Genomic DNA, 13754 nt, shown 5'->3' on the forward strand with positions numbered 1-13754 from the left:
GTTTCTTCATTTTATCAGTTTAAGGTTTTTAAAACAGATTAATTAATTTGTTACATATAAAACAAATGAATTTTATAAAAAAGAATCTCATTATTACCAAAATCTTAATATTTACACTCTAATCCTTTAATGATTTTCATATTATTTCATATCCTTTATTTATTCTTAAATTACAATTAATCCTTTTCTTTTCCTATAAATACCCGCAATTTTCATATTCCAATACACCAAAAAATCTACAAAACTTCTCTCTAAGAATTCTCTTTATAAGTACCCTCTTCTAATCTCTTGTTTTAGTAAAAAAAAATTTTAATTTAGGTTTTATTTCAAGTTATTAGCTTATATAAAAGCATCATCTAGTTAAACTACTATCTTTATTCTATTTTAATTATTGTTATTATCTCTAAATTCTATATTAAAAAAAAAAACTAAAAAAAAATTCTCTTTAAGTTCAAGTATTATTATTATTTCTTATCTTTATTTCAAAAGAGTAGTTTAATTACTTAAGTATTCCTAGTCCTTATATTAAAAACCAAAAAATAGTTTAATTTATTTCTTCTATATCGGTAAGCAATTAAGATCTAGCTTTAATTTTCAAGAATTACATCAAGTTTATTTTCTTAAATAATAAAAAAAAAGTTCATTAGCTTCTTAATAACTCAAAAGTTACAAAAAGATCACTTAGCCTTCTCTTGATTCACTTTTTTTTTTTTTTTTTTTTTTTTTTTTTTCCGGACAAGTTCTCTTGTTCACTTTAATTAAGGTGATCTCATCCTTAAATTTGGTAAGACAAAGGTGTTATCTAAAATAGCTACATCTAGCTCAAGCCTCGAGGTATGTTATTCTTCTTATTCCTTTCTCAATTTCCTTCGTTGTTATAATCATACTAATTAATGCATGTGTTTGTTTCCATGTGATGTTATCAATAAAAATAATGGCGATATTAGATGCTAAATTAGTCCTAAATCTTTCATCATTAACTATATACTAAAAGACACACCAGTAATGACACGTTTCATCGCATGGTGTGTCCTTAAATATATTTTGTTTTATTTTTTTTTATTTCCTTGGAGAAAATCTTCTTTTAAGTAAAGTTTAATGGAAAAAAAGTTGACTAAAATGTAAATAACCTTAATTGTAACAAAATAATTATTATCTAGATCTGTAATTATAGAAAGATTAAAATACATTAACTTCTTAAGGAAAAATATCATATATGTAGTAGATTATCAACACAAGATTTTTATTACTTATTTTTGTTAAGTAAATTACCGTGATAACCAATATTTACGTAAGAACATCAATCAATAACTATATAATTTATTGATTGATAGCTATTAATTATTATATAAAATATTACCAAAATATAATTTAAAATATATTGATATCTAATTAGAGTTCATATCAAGAGAAAATTTGAATAAGAAATACTATGTTGTCGGAATGATAAGTACTAATATTATTATAGGTTGCACAGTTTTGGATGAAATAATAGAATGATTTTAAAAGTGTGTACAAAGAAAATTTATTCACAAGGTTTGTACATAACTTTAAAATTTACATTTAGTTAACAAGAAAAATAACATTTTAACAATACCACACAGAAATACATAAAATAACCATGTGCTCAAATGCCTTGACTTTAAAGTACATATTTAGCTAGCTAATTGGTTTTTTCATGACTATGTTTCATTTTAGTAAATGTTTCGGTACTTTAATTCACACTATTTTTTGAGAATTTTTTTTACATTGATTAAAATAGTTGTAAATTGATAATAACACTGAAAATTACTAAACTAGTTATTCTATATTAGAAAGTCAAACCTATTGGTGAGGTGATAGGACATGGGGAAAAAGGTTATGAGGTTTTAATGCATTTGCATTTTTACCTTTGTCTAATGCATTAAAGGAATAAAGTGTTAATGCATTCATGTGTTTCTCTAAAATATATCAAGGATAATTTTCTTTGTAAGGTGAATATAGAGATCTAAGGAAGTAAGAGTTTATGCAAGATGTCAAAAATAAAGAGCAATTTACAACGTCATCGAAATTTCCAATTTAACACATCTTAGGTTATGGATTAGCTCTCATTCTTTGGCTAGAATTGTATATCTTTTCAAGAGCTTTCCAACCATATCTTACAATAATTTTTACGATTTTTCTATGATTTTTAATGAATTTTCTCGTTCTAAGTAAAAAAAAAAACTCGTTTTTCTTCCTTATCTATTTTTGGAAAATATTAAATTGTACTAATTTATTTTAAGAAACCAATAATAACATGGAACTTATATTACACTATATTATTTAATTTTAACTTATAACTTTTAATTGTTTAGTGGCTTTTACAAACTTTAGTTTTATCTAAAGATGACTTTAGATATAAAAGAAGTTTTTTAAAAATTTTTAATTTCAGTTTAATTTGGCTTTAGAAATAAAAGTCTTTTATAAATTTTGTGAAAACTTTATTTTAAGTCTACTTGTATCACAAGAATGGATCATAACATTGCATGCTTATTTAATTAAATGGTTAATGATAGTTGACATAAGTTAATGGCCTCAATTCCAAACATGAGGTTAAGATTATAAGGTTGTAAAAATTATCCATCCCCATACAAAAATAGTTTTTTATTCCATTATAATTTTCAGATAGATGAAGTGACAATTAAATACGATTAAATAGTTTATTGTTCCCTCTTATTTGGAAGTAAGACATTGACAAGTGTCGTGTTTTAATTGGCTAATTCCATTAGCCTAAACACATAACCCTTAAAACATTACAAAAAAATTATCCTCGAGTAATTTAAAACCCAAAGTGATATTATATAGTGAACTCTTATCGTTACACTCCAAAAAATACTTTGACCCACTAAAAGTTGTCAATTAGGACGCATTTGTTGAATTGTCTTGTTCAAAGGATATTTTTTTTTGGCAATTACTAATCAAGGTGATTTGTCTCAACCAAGGTGTTTCATTTTACTTTTATGAGTGAATCTGTCAAAGATCACTAAAATTTCACTTACCAAAAAAAATGACGACATTTATGTCCATTACCCAAATTTAAAACCCAACGAAATTGATTATTTAAGACATGACATCTATCCGAATCACGATGAGTTTGATCCGTGAGTGGATTCAAATTCCACCGTGATCGGTACGTAGTGCAACTTTGCTGCTCAAACCTACCTTATACTATTGTTATATCTCCATGACATTATTTTATTTTGTGTGAATAACATAACTCAAAACTAGACTTTATTTAGAATGGAAGAGAAGACGAATTCCAAACATTCGATTCTTTTAACTTAAATCCCGAACCCAAAACCGTGCCTTAATTTTTTTATGGAGTTAGTAGTCAATTTCAATTTTATTTTTAAAATTTGACCGTTTAAAATCCGTCCTTATTTGGATAAAAATAAGATGACAACTCTAAAATTTTTCATTAAAAGTCTTATCAAACTCTTAACTGGAACCTCTATAGATCATTCTCTCTCGTCTACTAAAACCAAATACCACATGGGCATACTTCGTTACATATTGTAATTCTTGTAAATTGCAATGCCACAATGGATATTTTTACATTTATTTATTTATGATCCAAGTATCATTAATATAACACTATAGTTAATCACTTAATCAACAATTCAACACACCTAAATCATGTCTTTCCTTGAGTAAATTAACAACTCAAACACCCTTACACCTCCTTAATTAAAACCCCACCAAATAAAAACAAAGAATTCGAAAAGTCATAAGTGCCCTTTACCCAAAATAGTGAGAAAATGAAAGGAAACCGTCAAATAATTAAAACCCATCATAAAACCACGAGCTCTTTATTACGGCAATTGTATTTCGGACAGCAAAGTTATTCAAAAAATAATGCAAAAACTAGCTTACTATTACAGTACTACTACTAGTAGGTCATCCATGCTAAAAGAACGTCTCCCCAACATTTCTATATAAAGCTGACTACTTACATCCTTAATCCTTTCTATCTCTTCTTCTTCATCACATTTTCTCTGCATTTTCCTTCTCTTCTCCACTTTCTCTCTCTCTCTCCTCTCATCATCGTTTAATTTTCTTACGGTAACATTTTTCATTATTTTCTCACCATTTTCATCATTTTATCACCATTTTCATCTTTACCCTTTTCTCTCTTCCCAGGTTAAACGATGTCGTATCGTGGAGGTGGTAGCAGCGGCGGCGGTGGCCGAGGCTACGGAAGAGGCGACTCCGGCGGACGTGGTCGCGGCGATTACGGAGGTCGAGGTCGAGGTCGAGGTGACTCAGGAGGAAGAGGCTACGGCGGAGGGCGCAGTGGTGGTGGTTCAGGGCCACCGAACGTCGGGAGTTTGACGAAAGCTAACTGGGATGCGGCGACGGGTGTTAGGCTGATCGACGAAATGAAGAAGCTGAAAGTATCGGAGTCATCGTCGTCTTCGCAAGGTCAGGGTCGAAGGAGTCGTAAGCCGTTAGTGTTACCGAAGCGGCCTGGGTCTGGTACTGTTGGACTCCGTTGTGCTGTTCGTGCTAATCACTTTCTCGTTCAACTTTCTGATAATGATTTTCATCACTACGATGTAAATATCTTTTTCTCATCTTCTCCATTTTTGTAAATTTTTTTGCTTTTTTTTTTTTTAAATGTTTTTTTTTTCATTGATGATGATGTCATATTATCATTATCTCTGTGAATCTGGTTTGACTGGGTTTTTATGTTGTTGTGTTGATGGGTGTTTGAATGTGTTGAGTTTTGTCTTAATTTTGATGCTACCTTGGTTTTTGTTTTTATGTTTTTATGATGTCATTCTATTTTTGCTATTTTTAATAATATACTCGTATTCCCTTTGTTTTTTTATTTTTATTTTTTGGGAAATGGGGGTTGATGGTAAATACAAAGAATGTCATAGTCACAAAACTCACAATATTTGCTGTAAAATGTGTGAGTAATTTCAATTTGGGTATAATGTTTTTGTGTTGCTGTTTATCAATATTTTTTTTATTTAAGTGAGAATGATAACGTTGTGTGTTTAGGTCTGTTTTAAAAAAGCTGGATTCATTAAAAAAAAATAAAAATTTACTCCGTAGTAATAATGGTTATGGGTGCTTTGGGCTTTGGCTGTTATTATAAATAAATATACAAAATCATAAATTTGGTGAAGAAATAATTTCTTCTACTAGTATGAATAATATTGGGTTTAAACCTTTTTTTATTGAAACGCAACTTTTATTTTTTTTGGTTTCAAATTCTGAATATTGGGTGTTGTTCTGTACTTCTGTCACGGTATGCACATTGCTGGGTCTTTAACGATTTTGTGAAGCTTAAACAGTTGCACACTGTTTGATGGGTTTTTAAAATGATGGGTTTCAGTTATTTATTTGTTTGTGTTTACATGTTTTTTGGGGTTGTGTTGGAGTTGGCAGATTTTTGCAAAAGATGATATGTAATTAACTAATTATGCACTTCATCTAACTACTCATGTGTTTTTGTGTTCATTTTAGTTGCTGAAGTTAATATATTGTTGTGGTAATTTGTAAGCTATCCTTTGTACTCGTATCTTTTGGTGCAATTTTTTTCTTTCTTCGAGTCCTTTTAATCTTGTTCATTTGGGGCGATTATTGGGTGAGTCGGGTTTCAATATGGTTTAAACGGTTTGTTAAAAAGCTATTCATGTGTTTATGTATTCATTTTAGTTACTGATGCTACTATATTGTAGTGGTAATTAGCAAGCTATCCTTTGTGTATCCTTTGGTGTAGTTTTGTTTTGTTTTGTTTTTTTTCCCTTTTGAGTCTTTTTTATCTTGTTTATTTGGTGTGGGTTATTGGGTGAGTCGGGTTTCAATATGGTTTAAATGGTTTGTTAAAATGCTATTCATGTGTTTATGCATTCATTTTAGTTACTGATGCTAATATATTGTAGTGGTAATTAGCATGCTATCCTTTGTGTATCCTTTGGTGCAGTTTTTTTTTCCTTTGAGTCTCTTTATCTTGTTTATTTGGGGTGGGTTATTGGGTGAGTCAGGTTTCAATATGTTTTATCGAGTATGCTTCTGTTCTAGTCTTCTAGAATTGGACTTAAATAAACCTGATATGTGTGGTGTGTTATGCTGGCTAAATCAAGGCATCAAGTAGGCAATGTCCTAGTTTTTGTTATTGCTCTCTTTTTCCTTTCTGTGATTTTCTATTAACATTACTTCATTATTGGTACCTTTTAAATCTAATATTTTTCCATGTACACCTCCTGCATTGTGCTGTAAGGGCCATTTTATACTGTAAGTCATTTAATAGAGGATTGAAACAAAATTTTACTAACATTACATTGCTGGAAAACTAAGTGGTAAGAGACTCATACATGGAAAAAAAAACCTTTTATGTAGCTTTCACTAATTTACAAGTAAAACATTGTGAGTAAGAGCACTGTGGAAGAAAGTGAAGTAATTTTTGGTTCCGTGCTCTTATAGTTTAAAATAATGTGGAGTACTCTTAATTCTAGCTTTCCCTTCTGTAAGTTAATGTTAAGGTTTAATAATTTCCCTTTCCGGGTTTGAGTTAATGTGTTTAGTGTTATAATTTTTGAACTTTGACTCTCAGACAATGAGTGAGGACTCCCATTATTTCTTGATGCTAAAGATGCAAGTTTACTTTTGGAATTCTTCATAAGTACTGTACTAGATTTAGTCAAGGAACACTTATTTTAATCATTATTTGTTTTCAAAAGGATGCTCATATCTTGATAATGGGACTGTTTGCAATGGTTTGTAACTATGGATATTAGTATGACCAACATTATGCCCTTTGTTATCATATACCCTTTAACTTGATGGCATACTGATGATGTTTTTATTTTTTTTATGGAGCAGGTGTCAATCAATCCGGAGATAGCCTCCAAGAATTTTAGTAGAGAGATACTGAATAAGCTTTTACGTGATCACAAGTCAATTTTGGGGAACAAGATTCCAGCGTATGATGGCAAGAAGAGCTTCTATACTGCAGGTCCTTTACCATTCACATCAATGGACTTTGTCGTTGAAATTGAAAAACAAAGAAGAGGCAGTTCTGAGAGGTATTTTATGCTTCTATCTCTTTGAAATAAAAGATTGTCTATTTATGGATATAACAAGTTTTCGCTAACCTTGTTTGAATTGTTATGTTTGATTGTCAGTGATGTTCAGAAATTCCAGGTTACCGTCAAATTGGCTAACAAGGTTGATATACATTTTATGCAAGAGTACCTTGCTGGTCGATTCTCAGAATCTCCCCAAGATGCCATCCAAGTGCTTGATGTTGTTCTTCGTGCAGCAAAGCCTCCTACAGAGTAATATTTCTTATACTCAATCTTTTTTAAGTGTTTAACTCTCATAAAATCCTGTTGCCTTTTATCTTTCGTTAAGATGCTGACAAGTTTTGCTTGTTTTTTGTAGCTATGTGTTGATTGGGAGTTCATTCTTTTCGGAATCACTGGGCAAGGATTCTCTTGGGGAAGGTTTAGAGTATTGGAGGGGGTATTATCAAAGCATTAGGCCAACCCAGATGGGCCTCTCTCTCAACATTGGTACACCCTTGTCTAACTTGTTGCAATATTGTATTTGGCTTTGATTGTAGTTCCACCTGTGCTAATCAAATTGACTATTTGACATTATAGATGCATCTGCACGGCCTTTCTATGAACCGATAATGGTTCATGAATTTGTGGCTAGTTATTTGAATCTGAGAGATTTCTCTAGGCCCTTTTCTGATGCAAATCGTATCAAGGTATTATGGTACTAGTTGTTACAGTGGCCATGTGTCGCATTCATTATTCCATTATTTTCATGCTCTGCAACTTTATATTTCTTTGTGCTTATTTCAGGTTAAGAGGGCATTAAAAGGTATCATAGTGGAAACAAATCATTTAGCATCCAAGAAATGCTACAAAGTGATAGGCGTGTCAAGTGAACCTGCGAACCAGCTGATGTATGGTTTTGGACTATGATGTTAAGCATGTTTTGTTGACATAAAGAGCTTACTTACATTCATTTGTGTTTTGATGTCTCAGTTGTGGCTATTTTTTGTTATTGAGTGTGTGTTGGTACTGTTATCCTTATACCTCTCTAGCATTTATCTCACCTCTCGGTGGGTTGATGCTGAATCTAACCTTGTGTGAAGTACATTATACGGAACCAAATTAAATTGTCTTACAGGATTGTCAATGATGTAAGCATGTAGATATAATGTCTTGTAAGAATATAAATTAATTAATAATGTCGAGCAAATTGTCTTTGTACGAGGTTTCTTAGGTTTGAAGCTATTGTATTTGATGTAAACTATATCTAATTGGGATTTTGAACTTGCAATATCCAATACTAAGCGTAATGATGTTGCATTGTAGGTTCTCTCTTGGCAGTAATGACATCCAGTTGTCTGTCTCACAGTACTTCAAAGACAAGTACAAAATACAGCTTAGACATCCAGCTTTACCATGCATCCAAATTGGGTCGGCTAAGAGGCTTACCTATCTGCCCATGGAGGTCTCCTTTTTAATTCACTTGTTACTTGACTTTCTTTGTATCATGCGTAAATGTTATTTTTTTTTTTCTTCTTATTTTCCTTGTAGGTCTGCCAAATTGTTCATGGTCAAAAATACCCTAAGAAGTTGAATGAGAGGCAGGTGACTGGTCTTCTTAGGGCAACCTGCCAAAGACCTCCTGAAAGAGAGAGTAAAATCATCGCGGTAAACTTTATAGGAGAGTTTGTCATTCTGCTGTATTCTAGAATGTTTGCAGGTTTTGTTGTACATGCAGTTGGTTTTATTAATTCTTTTTAATCTTTGAAGATGGTGAAGAACAATCGCTACTCTGAAAATCAGATGGTCAAGCAGGAGTTTGGAATGAATATAACTGAAGTGCCTGTAACTGTTGATGCCCGAGTATTGCCTCCACCAATGGTATGTTGGTTTTGTTGTTACAGTTTCTCTTTAACTTTATATCTTGCCTTTTATTTTAGTAAAGCACCCCCTGCACCTGCTGACTTGACAAGCTAATTCTTCCATTTTATAGCTCAAGTATCATGACAGCGGAGCTGAACGAGAAGTTGCTCCAGGGGTGGGCCAGTGGAACATGATTAACAAAGTAAGATTTGACTATTATAACCTTCTTGTGGTTGCAGCATTCTTTATATTTCTCACTGGTCAATTTGTATTTGTAGAAAATGTACATTGGTGCTACTGTGTCTCACTGGACTTGCCTGAGTTTTTCAAGACTAGATCAAGTTTTAGTGCAGCAGTTTTGCAAGGAGCTGGTTGCCATGTGCTCTACCAAGGGAATGGTATGGTTTCAATAGATGAAAATTAACAATTTCTTTGTGTGAATGTTTCCTTTTGTTGATTTTTTCCTGTCATTGTCAGAACTTCAACCCGAACCCTTTTATTCCTATACGCTCTGCTCATCCTGCTCAGATTGAGAAAGCTCTTTCAGAAGTGGGAGATAAGGTGCAGTTGCTAATTATTGTTTTGCCAGATGTTACTGGATCCTATGGTATGTGACTTTGTCTATTCTCTAGATTTATATGTTGTGGTTGTTGGTTAAAAGTAACAGGGATTTCTGTAACCATGCAGGGAAAATTAAAAGGATATGTGAAACTGAGCTCGGTATAGTTTCTCAATGTTGTCAGCCTAGGCATGCTCAAAAACTTAGCAAGCAATATCTTGAAAATGTGGCTTTAAAAATCAATGTGAAGGTGAGTGCTGAAAATTACGAGTCTAATAATTTAGCATTTGTTTACCTACTGCTAAGCCAATGTTTGCCGTAGGCTGGAGGAAGCAACACAGTCTTGTGTGATGCGATACAGAGAAATATACCCCTCTTGACTGATCGTCCAACAATAATTTTTGGTGCTGATGTCACACATGCTCAACCAGGGGAGGACTCTAGTGCCTCAATTGCAGCTGTATGGTTTTTCAAGCTCTGTTGTCTTTCTTGTTAGTGCTATGGATTCAAGGTGTTCAGCTGTTAATTGTTGCTCGCTATTGCAGGTTGTTGCCTCAATGGACTGGCCTGGGGTGACCAAGTACAGAGGGCTTGTTCGTGCCCAGGGTCATCGGGAGGAAATTATTAAGGATCTGTATGCATGTGCTAGGTAAATTAACTGTAAATGTTGCTCAGGAAGTTGCCAAAATCATTATTCTGACTTGCGAGTTTCTAATATATCTCTTGTGCTTGTAGAGAACTTCTGATAGCTTTCTACAAGGCAAATAATAGGCAGAAACCTGAGAGAATTATCTTCTTTAGGTATAATTTGTGGCTCAAATTGTTTGCTGCTCAAAAACTTTGTTGTCTGACTTGCCTCTCTCATACTCACTCCTTTTATATTGGGCAGAGATGGAGTAAGCGAAGGCCAGTTTGCTCAGGTCTTGCTGCATGAGGTTGATGTGATACGGCAGGTAACAGTCTTTTGACATATAGAAAAACTGAGCTTAATTTTCTAAATGAGTTGATTATTATGCTGTGACATTTAGCCGGTAGCAACAAGCGAGTTTGAGATGTTAATTGCAGCTGAAGTGCATTTCGCGGTTTTATTGAATATTTACTTCTGTTCAATCCTAATTCTATAATGTCTTCAAGGCCTGCGAATCCATAGAAGAGAACTATCAACCACGTGTGACATTTGTGGTTGTGCAAAAAAGACACCACACCCGGCTTTTCTCCGTAGATAACAAATTGACTGATAGGAGTGGCAATATTCTGCCAGGTTATTATATTTCCAAATTTATGCTATCCTTGTGAAGCACTGTCTCTATTTATTTGTGATCCTCGTAATGACTTTCTCCCCTTAATTATCTATCCCAGGAACTGTGGTCGACAGCAAAATTTGCCATCCATCGGAGTTTGACTTCTATCTATGCAGTCATGCAGGGATACAGGCAAGTTGTTTTGGTTCGCTTCAGTCTGTTAGTTTGCCAATTTAAGTTTGACTGTCAATGATAATTCACCACTTAATAATCAGTTAATATTACTGTCATTTGACTATGTGCATTTGCTGCCTAGTTGATTTCACTTCCTGCAACCCAATCTTGTGGTTTTATTGACATTGTGAATGACATGTTTAGGGAACAAGCCGACCCACACACTATCATGTGCTCTACGACGAGAACAATTTTACTGCAGACTTGCTCCAGCTGCTGACCAATAGTTTATGTTACACGTAAATATCCGTTCTTACAATTAGTTTCTTAATGAATGTAATTATGAGTTTTTAGTTTCTATTTCTGAACTCGTGTGTCTGAATCCTGTTTTTCAGGTTTTCTAGGTGCACACGCTCAGTATCTGTAGGTAAGAGTTAAATAAAAGTTGTTTCTTTCTTTCATCACCTCTGTGTGTTTGGATACACTAACCATAAACTTTGATTGGCAGTTCCTCCAGCTTATTATGCACACCTTTTGGCTTTCCGTGCTCGGTATTATGTTGAAGGTATGACCAAGTCTGATAGTGAATCAACCAATACCAAAGATCTGACCAAGGACAAAAAAGCAGAGGTTCAGCCCCTTCCAAAGATCAAGGAAAATGTGAGGGATGTCATGTTCTATTGCTAGGAGAGGTTCAGCCCCTTCCAAAGATCTATTGCTAGCTTTTGCAGTTTTCACTTATTTTCTGGGGCTATGAAGTTTTAATTAATAAACTGTTTTGTATATAGCTATGTGGGTGCAAAATGTGCCTGTGAGTTTTAATGTAAGGTGCACTTTTGAAAACACTGAAGTTTGGTCTAGTCTCAAGTTTTACACTGTTAAAGTTTTTGTTGAGAATGTGAAAGCTAATGTTTTGAATTGTCATATTTGGTGAAGACTTAATTAATTGATTTTGGAATATGTTACTGTTTTCTTATTGTTAGCTACTGTATAGTAGTAACACTCCAATATTAGTACTACCGACTACACAAGTACGCAGTACCTACTATTTTACATATCATTTTGCACAACCCCCCCCCCCCCCCCCCCCCCCCCCCCCCAAAAAAAAAAAAAACTACTTTACAGCATTTTTGTTTTTCCCTAATTGCATATGTTTGACATTAGCAGAGTTTTTAACATTTGATATCTTTAATTGGCATTAATTAAAGGGAAATTCTCAATGGTAACCTTCTACTTTTGCTTATTTTCAATGGTAACCCATTTTATTTTGGATTGTCTTTAATAGCACCATACTTATAAAACTTCTCAACCGTGACCTTATTGATGTTTTTCTGTTAACTTTCTGTTAAATTTAACTTACTACTCAATCATTCAATTAAAATAAAAATTTTTTAAATAAAAATTTGAAACCCATTCTCAAGCAGCCCGACCTCCATTGACAACCAGCACCCCCAATCCCTCCGGTCACCTTCGATCAACCACTGCCACCAGCAATTCAAATCAAATTCATGTGAATCGAAGGTTAATTCCTCTATTTTCACTAGTCCCCACCGTCGACTCATTCTCCAGAAAGCAAAAGTTCTGCAAATTGATGACTTGATGATGCCATGGCTATTCTTAGTGGCTTTTCCACCCCCAAAACTGAATTTTTACTTGACCTTCCTAGTTCCCAAAATTTCGGTCAAATAATCACTAAATTTATAAGTTCCACTAATCAAAAGGTAACCCCAAAATCTCATTTCTGGGTAATGAAGATACATTTGCTAAAAAAATTGACGAACCTACAAATTTGATAGCACCTTTCTTTGATTTAAATCATGAAATAATTGATGTTCTTTTTTGAATTATGAAATAATTGATGTTCTTGTTTAAATTGCCGGCGAGAGGGGTTGATTGAAGGTGAACGGAGGAAAGGGGGTGTTGAATGACGATGGCCAGCGAGAATTTTGGTCAGTGGGTGGCGCCTGGGTGATTGTCAATGGAGGTTAGGGCTGTTTATGAATGGATATTTTATTTTATTTTATTTTTATTGAAACAGTTAACCATGGTTGAGTAGTAAGTTAAATTTAACAGAAATTTACCGGAAAAACATCAATAAGGTTACGAATGAGAAGTTTTAAAAGTATGGTACTACCAAAGATAATCGGAAAAAAAATAGGCTACCATTGAAATTAAGCAAAAGTAGAAGGCTACCATTGAGAATTTCCATTAATTAAACAAGATCAATTATGATAGAACTCATAGAAGCCATGACTAATGTATATATGATTGGTGGATTTTGGGATTTTGAGATTTTAAATCTGTAAAAATTGTAAACTTTTTTTTTATGCTCATGTTTTGTGATTGATCAAGATAGGAGCTTATTTCCAATCCTCTGCAACCATGTTTCAGGCTATTCCTAATAGCTTGAATTAGGAGTTTGAGATCTTAGCTTGTTTGGTAAAGAGATTTTTGAAGGACTTTTAGGTTATTGAATCTCTTTTTGGAAAAGCTCAAAACATGTGATTTTTTGAATTAGCTTATTGAACATTTAAACATCTAATAATTAACAGCTATATATCAAATACTTTTATACAACCATCTATTTACAACCAGTTAGTTAATTCAGTTAATACAATAAGCTATATCAATCAGTTACTAGTTAATCACCAAACACAGCCTAAGTGTCATAAATGATTTCCCCCCCCAATGTATCTCTTAATGTTCCTATCCCCAATGCTTGATTGTAATTTTATAAATGATTAAGTAAGGTTACCTTACTTTAGGGAATATTTCAAGCATCCCACACTTGAGCCTCATTGTGATCATACACTTAAGTATGGTGGCATCCAAAGGGAAGGAAGCTAGAGCAAAAGAGTCACCAACAAGTTTTAGTAACTT

The 13754-nt window shown here is 33.2% G+C and overlaps 1 protein-coding gene across 1 annotated transcript; it reads left to right on the plus strand.

The window, feature by feature from the left end:
* Window positions 1-4169: 4169 nt before the first annotated feature.
* LOC145587838 (protein argonaute 5-like) lies at window positions 4170-11561 on the plus strand. The gene is made up of 22 exons (XM_081644515.1): window positions 4170-4577; window positions 6856-7058; window positions 7158-7310; window positions 7417-7547; window positions 7638-7747; window positions 7845-7948; window positions 8364-8502; window positions 8589-8705; window positions 8808-8918; window positions 9031-9102; window positions 9179-9298; window positions 9378-9507; window positions 9588-9709; window positions 9782-9919; window positions 10005-10108; window positions 10195-10260; window positions 10349-10412; window positions 10594-10720; window positions 10819-10892; window positions 11079-11173; window positions 11270-11301; window positions 11383-11561. Exons 1-22 carry the CDS (start codon window positions 4170-4172, stop codon window positions 11559-11561), a joined length of 2799 nt encoding a protein of 932 aa, XP_081500641.1.
* The last annotated feature ends 2193 nt before the right edge of the window (window positions 11562-13754 follow it).

Source organism: Chenopodium album, chromosome 17 (assembly GCF_948465745.1).
Source record: "Chenopodium album chromosome 17, dcCheAlbu1.1, whole genome shotgun sequence".
Classification (NCBI taxonomy): Eukaryota; Viridiplantae; Streptophyta; class Magnoliopsida; order Caryophyllales; family Amaranthaceae; genus Chenopodium; species Chenopodium album.

Excerpts from the sequence above, each read along its gene's own strand:
- LOC145587838 (XM_081644515.1), top strand. The coding sequence starts at position 4,170 with ATGTCGTATCGTGGAGGTGGTAGCAGCGGCGGCGGTGGCCGAGGCTAC. Across the intron at positions 9,710-9,781 it reads CTTTAAAAATCAATGTGAAG|GCTGGAGGAAGCAACACAGT; the intron begins GTGAGTGCTGAA and ends TGTTTGCCGTAG. Across the intron at positions 10,893-11,078 it reads GCAGTCATGCAGGGATACAG|GGAACAAGCCGACCCACACA; the intron begins GCAAGTTGTTTT and ends TGACATGTTTAG.